The 11,512-nt window shown below is 40.4% G+C and overlaps 1 protein-coding gene across 1 annotated transcript; it reads right to left on the bottom strand.

The window, feature by feature from the left end:
- Positions 1 to 463: 463 nt before the first annotated feature.
- LOC306943474 (5-beta-cholestane-3-alpha,7-alpha-diol 12-alpha-hydroxylase-like) lies at positions 464 to 2,845 on the bottom strand (the record flags this gene model as incomplete). Its single annotated transcript, XM_079529852.1, has 1 exon — positions 464 to 2,845. The coding sequence occupies one exon, from the start codon at positions 2,843 to 2,845 to the stop codon at positions 1,310 to 1,312; it is 1,536 nt and encodes a 511-aa protein (XP_079385978.1). The 3' UTR covers positions 464 to 1,309.
- Positions 2,846 to 11,512: the final 8,667 nt, after the last annotated feature.

Here is an 11,512-nt window from a genome sequence, read left to right as displayed (position 1 = left end):
AACAGTGTTCATTTCTGCTCATACAGGCCAGGGTGCACCCCCCCCCCCCCCTTACATTATACATTGCATGACTGTGTCGTTTGCCAAAAAGAACACGTACACTATGTTATCCTATGAATTTATTACTAGATTAAGAGACACTCGAGTCTCGATGAAGGTGCAAACTGGGACCGAAAACGTCCATGCTTGAATAAAATGCATCATATAAAGCTGGCTGCAAGAGCAGTGCAGTGTGCAGGATTTTTCATATTTCTTCATGAACTTAAATGCTGTTCTCTTACTTTATCAAAACTTTACTTATTTATTAAACACATGTTAACTGATATAGCCTACTGATTTGGAACTTATGTATGAGCGAGCAGACAAATGGCATATTTGTTTCTCTTTTTTTAATTTAATAGTTTATTTTTTATTTGACCAAATTTGTGTCAAGACAAAATACAGTTCAATGTACAACAGGCGATACCAAATACATAACACCACCAAAAACAGACAAAACATTACAATAATAATAATAATAATAATAATAACAATAATAATAATAATAATAATAATAATAATAATAACAAGGGTAATAATAATAATGGTAATAATAATAATATCAAATTCTTGAGATTCTAACTCTTCTGTGGAACTTCTTGACCTTCGACTTTCCAGGAAATTACAACATTGACGTGTCATCTTCACCATGAATGCCATGCAGGGTGCACCGTTTCTCAACTGGTGGTCAATTATTGGACAGGTGGTCCATGTCAGTCTCTTCTTGGAATGCATGGTCAGTGAGCACAATATCTTCACAGACCACCAGTGGTCCACAGACCACCAGTTGAAAACCAGTGAATACTGTATGTTGGATCTAATGTTGGATTCTCATACTGTATTTTACAATTGTGTTGCTTCCACAATCCCCTGAACTTACCTTATGCTCCACTGCATATAATTAGATACTTTCAATACATTATTATGATGTCTGTATATGACACAAAACCTTGAATGATTACTGTTGCAGATTTACATATTTTATTATTTAGGAATACACAGACTTTTGTAGTGTTTACACTTACAGCATTGCATGGTTTTCTAACTGAAGTGCAAAGTGTAATAATTATTAAAACAAAGAGCAGCATGCCGTGTATCTGATCCCATATAATATTGGCGATAAGCATACTAAACAAAAAGAACAAGGGAGGTTTATTCATATTAAAATGTACAAAAAAAGCCAGTACGGTATACGGCAATCAATCTAGCATGATTCATTTTATCAAGCAAGAGTGAACAAAGAATGATGGCACTTTTGTGACTTCTACAATTAGAATCTAAGCCTGTGCCTGAACTGAATGTCTCTACTAGGCTGCATGGATCCAAAACCCCATCGTTTGATGTCAAAATCAGGCATCTCCTCATCTGGCTTTTTCAGCTCAAAGTCAAAGTATATCAACATGAGGAAAATGAACTGCTTCAGCTCGTTAGTGGCAAAGAATCGCCCAGGACACATGGTGACCCCAGCTCCCCACGGCATGTTATAATACTTCAGCTTCTTCCCTGCTTTGTAAAAATCTGTTTTCCTGCTCCCATCTGGGTTTAGAAAGCGGTCGTATTTGAATGAAAGGGGATCGGGGTATACCTCTGGGTCTGTCTGAACAGCTGTGTAAGGGAAAAGAGCCACTCTGTCCCCCTCACGAATGGCGTACTCACGTCCATCCGCCATCTTCAGGGTCATGTCCTGAAGCACAGCTCTGGTGAGGACAGGTGCGGCAGACAGTCGGAGGGTCTCCTCCACGGCACTGTCCAGGACTGGTGTTCTCATCAGCATGTCTCGGGTCAGGTCGATGAGAGGACCACCGCGCTTTACTTCTTGCCCAGTTTCTCGCAGAACCTCCTCTACCTCTGCCTTGACGGCCTTCATGGCCTCGGGATGCTTCATGAGGTAGAGGAGCAGCCAAAAGGCACTGGGTCCTGTGTTGCCCTGGGATGCCCACAAGAGGAGGAACATGTACCGGTCTTGCATAGATTCCTTCATCCCATGCTCCTCCCTCAGCTGTTGCTGGTCCCACACCCAGCCGCTGATATTGTCCTTAGCCTTGACCTTCTGCACTGACAGAGTACTCCAGAACAGTTTCAACAGCCTATCTGCCTCCCTCTTCTCACCAGGTGGCAGCACGCCGTAGGCTAGTTTGGGAAAGAGCTGGTCATATTTGCGAAACTCATGAAACAGACTATTTGAATCGACTCTGTCTATCTCTTTGGCTTTCTCCAAGCCCCCTGACCCCTGGGGGGTCTCGTTGCCAAACAGAGCAAGGTATCCAGCCCTGAAGACGATGTTATAGCTGTACATAAATAGTCCATCCTCCACCCAGTCCTTTTGATCGTGTCCTGAACCCACACTGTGCAGCATTAGGTTCTGCAAATTACTCATCATGGCTTGTGTCATTACCGACAATCCATCCCCCATTAGGTGCTTGTTGTTAGTCACCTGGAGAAAATTGTGCTCATACTGAGATGATTCATATCCAAACACTCTGGCTACCAGATGTCGTGCAAATTTTTTAAAGTCTAGTTTTGTGCGAGCCTCCTTAACAAAACCCCCAAAGGACAGGGGGTCCATGATAAATGTGAAGTAAAACCCTCCTAGCTGTACCGTGAAAATGTCCCCATACTCCTGCTTCATCCTTTCCAGAAACTTTGCTGTGTCCCTGCGAAACTCTAGGACATGGCCCAGCCAGGGGATAGGTCCCCTATCCAAAGGTGGCTCTCCGGGGCGCCTCTGACGGAATGCCCCTAGATAATACAACCCTCCGAGTAGACAGGCCAGCAAAGCAAACAGGATCGACAGCAGGACGCCCATGACTCTCCTCTTGCAGGCACAACACTGTCTGAGGTCAGGCTCAAATTTCCTTTGTGGGAAAAAAGTCAGCTGCGCTCCTCCCCCTTGTGATTTCCAGTTAAAGAACCAGACAGCTTTTCAAGGCCTGTAGTCTTACACATGTTTTAAATACTCTTGCTGACTAATCATGGTTGAAGCTGGGTGGAGCTATAGTGAAAATGTTATGCCACAATAACCTATGGCTATGTGCCATAAAGAATGATAACATGTTCTGAACTTTTACTCTGACCTTGCACTTGTAATTCACTCTCGATGAGTTGGCAAGAGTATTTAAAATACTGGCATCGGCCAAATGGAAAATATATTAATTGGAATTGTAAACTGGCCTGCCCTTTGGTTAAGCTAAAAGTACTACAGACGAAAAACAGTTTAAGTCCACACTAATTATCCATAATGTATAAATGATGGATAAGGGGTCAAGACAACAAGGCCTTTTCGTGGAGGGGTCAGAATAAATGGAATTAGTTGAGATAGTAGTTGAGAGTTTGAAATAAAAACTGAAAAGGAAGAAAGCAAATCTTGATGAGTATGGCAAAAAAGCGTATTGCCCAGCTCATTGTTTTGTACTGCAATTATGCAAGTGTCAGAGTGATTTATAGAATTTCTTTGTACCTCTAAATTGTCCGCAAGGACCGCACCTACACTGTGCAATTATGCATTTGATTACATGAGATCTACATGATCCTAAATGACTATCTATGCATTTGATGTATTTATTAGAAATGATTACCTTGTGTTGTTCTTGCTTACTGTAAATCACTCTGGATTAAGAGCGCCTGCTAAATGCCCAAATTGTAAATTAGACAACCCACTCAATATTTGGACGCAGCTGCATTGAGAACTGAGGTTATGGCTGAGCGGTCTGCAGGCCCTCCCATTTGCCAATTTTAATATATAGGATAGGATAATATAGGATTATGTTGAATAAAGTTGGAGTCTCAACATAGCCAGGAAAGGGAAATAATCATTTTTAGGGAGATTTTTATGATAAAGGAACATTACCCCCACATACAGTAAGCAGTTATATAATATTAAATTACATACAGTGGGAAACAGATCAATGTAAGATAAGAGAAGAGAAGATAATACAGCCAGTTGAAGATAAGCTACAGGGTTCAGGTTCAGGTTTATTTGTCATGTCTAGATACATGACATGTATATAGATAGTATAAATACTACAGGGTGTTATGATATTAGCCCATGCACAGTACATCTTAGTCTATGTACTTGAACTTGAGATACAGTGTACTTGATAGGTATTGTGTACTGCCTGTACTGTAGCATACTTTATAGATAGGCTACGAGAGACATCTCAGCGGCAGCAAGGTCAGCCTTGCTGCAGTAGGCACGTTATTCTGTCTCATATCTTATTGTCACGTCATTATGATCCAGCACTATATATGTTTGTGTAATAAACTTGGTGAACCTTTAGCGTGATACTGTCTCGTGTCGCGTTATTGTTCTCCCGAGCCTGCCGCCGCAGTCGCCGTACCAAAGGAATACTTCAACTGGATTGTCACACACCACCCAGCCTGCACACACTACCTGTCTGTCAGAACCAGACGAGGGTCCAGTACTTAGAGATTACAACACAGGGTACTTCAACAAAGTTGAAGTTTAACAAAGAAACAAATATTGATATTTACCTTATGATAGAGGAGGGCTAAAGTGCCATAATATGTTATGGTACTATTGGGCAGCTCAGTTGAGAACTATAATGTTCTATTATACAGAGAAGGGATCCCCTACGTGGAGGAACATTGAATCATACTCTTTGAAGCTCCCGCTGCCCGAATATATTTACTCTAATTCGAGTAAAAAACTGAAAAGATATACAGCTAATCCTATTGTTAAAAACATGATTAAAGTTTGGCAGGATGTCAGACTGTATCTTTTGGATAACCAACCCAGTTTTCGATTCAGCCCAATTTGGGGAAATGAATATTTCACCCCAGGTAGGGCGGATGGGGGCTTCAAGATATGGGCTGAGAAAGGGATTAAACAATGGAAGGATGTTTTTGACAAAAGGGGGAATCTACTCTCTTTTGATGGACTAGCTGCTAAATACAATTTACCTCGTACACACTTCTTTAAGTATTTACAACTCAGAAGCTTTATAGGGGTTAAACAGGTGAACTCTTTGACACTCCCTCCCCTGTCAATAATAGAGAAAGAGCTTATCAGAAACCCCTTAAATAGGGGCATCATTTCTGATTTATACCCGAATCCTCTGAATCCAAATATAATGCATGGAAGGCTGATCTACAAGAGGAATTGACATTGGAAGAGTGGAGCACAGCCTGTATGGAGGCTCAATCCCAGACGGGTAACACTCGGTTAAAACTATTGCAATATAATTGGCTGATGAGGGTGTATATCACTCCAGAGAAATTAAATACATTTAGTGTAGATATTCCAGATACTTGTATCAGATGTGGTAAAGACAAAGGTACACTTTTCCATTGTCTGTGGGCATGCCCAAGAGTGAAAGAATTCTGGAAAAGGAGGGAGATTCAGAAGATATTGTTGATAAATATTGAGCTTGACCCGAAACTGTTTCTATTAGGTCTTTACCCACCTGGCCATAAGATTCAGAGTAGCGAACAAAGATTTCTAGTTTACTACAAGCCAAAAGGGCTATAGCTTTATCGTGGAAAAAGATAGGCAAACCCAGTATTGCTCAGTGGTTTAGGGAGCTGTCATTGTGTCTTCCTCTGGAAAGAATCACTTATACTTTGAAAAATAAACAAAAGATGTTTGATAAGATATGGGGACGGTTTATCCAATATATTACGGTTAATGATTTATCTTATTTAATGGTGGAAACTGAAAATGTCTAATTGCATTCTCTGCAGCTATTTGGTCTTGTGGCCATAAGGACTCTGTTGTTGTTACCAGTCTAAGTGCCCTTATTTTAATATACTGTATTTATATGTATGTACTGTATGTTTGTTTTGTTTTTTAAGTAATTGTATTGTCTGATGTATTATGTATTGTTCTGTTGTATTGTCTGTTTGTACAAAAAAAGAAAAATGCAATAAATATATTGTTTAAAAAAAAAAGAAACAAATATTGAAGTTCTTTTGAACAGCTGTCTTGTATGTTTACAATAATCTACTATACAGTATATAAATATATTTAGTTTTTTCCTAACTTTCTGGCATATACAATGCCTTCTTCCCAATTAGAAAGTTATGAAAGTAAATCCCTAAATGTCCTCATGCTAAAGCTTTGCCCAGGCGTTACAATAGTTAGTCACAAGATCTAACTATTAGTCGCCTTAACAATCACAAGGGCCTAATGGGGGTTTGCAGTGCAAAAGGCAGTGGTTTCAAAGTGGAGTCGGGGGAACGCCCAGGGGTTTAATTTCATTATAACTCAATTCACTATTATTAGTACAACATTACAGTACAACATTTACATTAGTAAAACTAGTGACTATTCTAAGAATACATTATGTTTCAATATAACCACTGTGAATGTTTTAACTTTGTGTAAGCCTATGGGCAAACGTCCTTGTAGGCCTACCTTGCCTCCAATCGACCCCAACTATGACAGGTGTCATCATAGTCCAGCTAATCTGCTTAATATGTTTAGTGAATATTACTGTATACTCATCTTCTGCTGTGCCATTTTGAATATGTTGGAAATATAAGCTGTGTGCGGTGTTCTGTCTTCATCTTGTGTGCACACACACTAGAGCATTATGGTCTATTGAGGGCACAGCACACACATGTTTTCAGAGTAGACAGCCATCATCCACACAGGAGCTGGAGTGGAACCTTTTATTATTTTATGCAGATTATTATTTGCCATTTTATGCATTATTTCTAGTGATGCACCGAATATTCGGCCACAGAAAATATTCGGCAGAAAATGGTTAAAAATGCAATTTCGGTCTATTCGGTTTCGGCCCGTATAGGCCGAAAATATACCACAGAATAGTGTATGCAATTAATGCATTCAAAAGTAATAATAGTGATTATTATTTAAGTTAAGTTTTGCCATAATCAGGTAGCTTTAAGGTACGGCCATGACAGCAATGGTAGGAAAAAAGATATATAATATTAATCATATTCGGTATTCGGTTTCGGCCAAGAATTTCCCTTTCGGTGCATCCCTAATTCAGATAGCTCAGTGTAGTAGGGAGACAGGAAACCAAGGGCAGAGCAGAGAAGAAACCGTCTGGGAACCAGAAGGTCCCCGGTTGTCCCCACAGGCCCTTTATGTATTGAAGTGTCCCTGACCAAGACACTAATCCCTCTGCCGGCGCTGCACTAATGGCACCCACTGTTCCTAATAGCTAGGTTGGGTAAAACGCAGATGACAAATGTCATGTAGCCTACTGTATGTGCAAACTGACTGTGGCAAAAATACCCCAAAGGAGTGGGGAGAATATTACTATATAATATATTTTTGAGGGACCCTATCCCCTCCTATGTCCAGCTTTGAGGGTTTGTGTAAACACAAACATTGTCCTAACACAAACATTGAATGCCACTGACAATGAATGGCCAGTTTTGAGTGTTTGTGTAGACACGTATGATGATAAGAGCAAGGAATGCTAAAAGTTTAAACACCAAAGTACCAAAACAATGTAATTCATTAGTAAACAATTTCTGAAATGGTACTTATCATTGGTATTCGCAATTTCGCATACTCACCTTTTTTATCATCATCTAGCTGACCATTTAATTGCACAAAATAATTTGATCACTTTGATACTATAACATGATCTGTGAGTTTGACATACTATACTACACTGATGAAGACAACATGTTAGCATAACGATGAAGACATTGATGATGAATTTTCGCCGTGGAGACTTGGTAAACTGGCGAGTTCTCCGGTATTCGATGATAAGAGCGCCCCTCACTTCACACGATGGGATTTTTAATAACCTCATATAATCATTGGGCTATTATATTGGGCAGGAACCTCGGCATCCACATGCTAATGCTGAGGGTATAGCCTACCCTTTCATGTACCATGTTGACGATGACAGAATGTGGACCGTGTCGACAAAACGTGTACTTTCCAAATTGTCGCTTGACGTGGGCACTTGCTTGACTAATGTCACATTTGGGTGCGCCACAGGGGGCTCCAGGCCACTTCTGTTGGCACCCCTGCCTTGTTTTCAATACCAGCATTTGTATTGAGTTGACATGGCAGCAGGGCTGCATTCCTTCGGCGTCAACGTGGTACTCGCAGAGTTGTTGATGTTCTACACTAAGGCGCGATTCATACTCCTATTTTAGAGCCGAATAAAAGTCGGTTCGGCGCTGTATAGCCTACAATGTGACGTCATTTGAGGTTCGGGGGGGCGGGTACCGTCCTAAAGTCGGCGCTTCGGTGCTACTGAAAAATTCTGACGAGCCGAAATCATTTCGGCACTACAGCGCCGAAACAGCGGTAAAATAGGAGTATGAATCGGCCCTTAGTCTGCATTCCTTTGGTGCCTTGGTATGCAAAAGGCTGGGTCTGATGAGGGCTGTGGCCTAAACTGACCTCATGTGGTTATGCGCACAAATTTACGCAACAGAGGTTGTGACGTTTTTATTACGATTATTCATTTCAAGGGGAACTTCTTATTCTTGGTTTCCAAATTACGCACAAATTGTCTACATACACACCTCCAGAAGCGTTTCCACTTCTGCAAACAGTTATTAAAGTTCATTGTGCCCTGATGTGATGGCTGAACTCCAAGACTGACACAGCTCCGGGTAGGCAACCTGGCCTGGTGGAGATATAGGCCTATGCATTAAAGGAGGAGTGCATTTTCTACCGTAGTTTGTCCCTTGAAGTAATTTGTACTTCTAGGTTTCTTGTGTGCTTAGCTTTGTTTGTGTTGATGATGATTGTATTTGGCTGTACAACAAATTGGATAATAAACCTTGACCTTGACTTCTATTGGCAGTGAGCAGATTCAGTGATCAAATAGATGATGACGAAATTAGACTGAAAGGGCAAAGCACATTGACAGCCCTATTGTTTTATATAAAGGGTTCCCAAATGTTTCAGGGCGCGAGTCGCGACCCTGCAAAATAATCATATTTGAACTGGGGACCCCTCACCCTGACAAGCATTTGCAATTGTATTACATTTACTTTGACTCATCCACAGATAAATACTGTGAAAACAGTCAAACTACAATGTCACAGCACCTCACAATTTGGTACTAAAAACAAAGATCTTAAAAGTCATTAGATTGTAACTTTAGAAATGTGTAGATACCCTGTATACACTTGAATGTTGGTTTGTTTACTGTTCAAAACAATGTTTCTCATTAAAGGACTTTAGTTTTAGTTTCAACCAAGGTTCATGTTTTCTTTCTTAATGCTTTTTGTGATGTTTTGACAGGGGGCAGTGGCATTCAAGCAAGTGTCTTAATAGGCCTATGTATTTATTTTTTTCAATTTTATTTTTTATTCAATTAATTTCATTATTATTATTTACTATAGTCCTACTAGACCCCAGGAAATTACATCTGACCACAAAAGATCACAGGATCTACTGAATGTGAAGAGCAAGGTGACAAACTGATTTTCTGGGGTCTAGTAGGACTATACTAAATAATAACAAAGAAATTGCAACAAAAACATATTTAGCCACTTGCTCGAATGCCCCCGCCCCCTGTAAAAAAGTAATGCTCACTTTCACTTTCTCTAATAACAACCTAAAACATGAACTTTGGTTGAAAAAAACTAAAGTTGTCCTTTAATGTGAAACCAAAATCATAATAATTAGGAACTTCAGCATCTACATGCCTAATGCTGAGGGTATCCTTTTGTGTACCGTGTTGACGACACTAGTATGTGGAGCATGCCGACTCCATTTGGAATTATAAGGATTGTCATATCAGCAAACTCGTTGCTCGATGTGGGCACTCGCTCGGCTAATGTCACACAGAGTATAGCCTCGGAAACACAGACATTTTTATTTCACACTCAGAGCACCACAGGGGGCTCCAGGCTGCTTCGGCACCCCTGCCTTGTTTACAATACCAGCATTTACATTGAGTTAACATGGCCGCAGGGCTGCATTCCTTCGGCGTCAACAACATGGTACACAAAAGGTTTCGAGTAGTTATGCTCCGCAGGTCCGCATTCCTTTGGTGCCATGGTATAAAAGGCTGGCTCTGATGCTGAGGGAACATATGGCTGAGGGAACATAGGACCTAAACTGACCTCACTGTGTTCATGCCCACTTATTCACTGTGACTTAAGTGTACCCATCTGTCTGTGTCCCCTTTATGCCCATATATGTAGATTTCTGTATCTCTCTGTGACTGTCCCTTTTATGGCTATATATAATGTACTAGAGGTTCGGACACAGGCGCCAATATGTCTGAGTCATAGTGTTGGGGACAACCTTATAGGGGACAACATCCATATTTGGGCATAGCTGCATTGGGAACTCCTTATATGGTTATAGCTGAGTCAAAGTGAGGTCAGAGGTCTGCTCACCAGCCGGCCCTCCCATTAGCCAATTTTAATATTATATAGGATCCCTAATGTCTCATATATGGGCGTCGTTCTGGATTACTGGATCTCCACATATGCCTATAGGCTACTGTATATGGTCGGATCAGCGGTTTTGAACAACCAGCAATCCTAACGACTCGATGCCGAGAACTGCAGTCCCTCGAGTCCTTGCCGGTGTAAGTTTGATTGATTGATTGAAATATTTACAGTTTGCAGAATTACAGTACATTTCAAGCACAAACTCAATACAAAGACTGTTAACTGTGAGTGGACAACCCAATTAAGCATTACACTTGTTTACAAGAGGGTCTACCTTGTTCAATTCATCAAAACATTTAGAGACGTACAAATAGACACTTCTATATAGTCAAAGAACAGAACAGGAATTCATCATAAAGGAGGTAAAAAGGGAAAAGAAACATATACAGTGAGGGGAAAAAAGGGTGGGCGGTGGGGGGATTTTTACGGGGGCCAGTTTCGAATTGCAGTGCCGAGTTTGAAGTTGGTCGGTCAGACTCGGTCAAATGTGAATGACCATTATGGACATAGGGGTTGGAATAACATGTTTCAGGGCGCTCTATCATGAGAAACCTTGACCTTGACTAATATTGGCATTGAGCAGTGTCCCTGGTCAAATAGATGAGGGCAAGGAACTGACAACCCTATTAGCATATGATGTAAGAGCAAGTACGTGACCATGTTAACTTAGGTTAATGTTTGATTCATCTCTTCTCTTTTCTTGCCATTGGGTTCCCACTTCAAGGTTTCATATTGTTACATCTTGTGTACAGGTACATATTATAAGAGTAAAACTTATTTTTGTTTGGCTTCCTTACAGACAATGCAGCAGCATATAGATAGCATAACATTCAAACAACAAAAACACAGCAAGCACAGCAAACAAAGGGATAGAAAAAGAGTGCAAGAAAGAGCATTCAAAGAGTAAAACATAAAATAAAATAGTAACATAAGTACATGTGCATGTTTTCCCTGTAGTAGCAAAGTTAGGTAAACTTTTTGGCGAACAGCTTCATATACTGTATGTTCCATATATACAATATACTGTATGTTCCATATATACAACACAATTAGTTTAAGAAGGTGCAATTTGAGGTTATATTCCGTATATACAGCAATTTTAGTT

Source organism: Electrona antarctica (assembly GCF_951216825.1).
Source record: "Electrona antarctica genome assembly, chromosome: 19".
Taxonomy (NCBI): Eukaryota; Metazoa; Chordata; class Actinopteri; order Myctophiformes; family Myctophidae; genus Electrona; species Electrona antarctica.
This window is presented reverse-complemented; position numbering and strand designations above follow the sequence as displayed.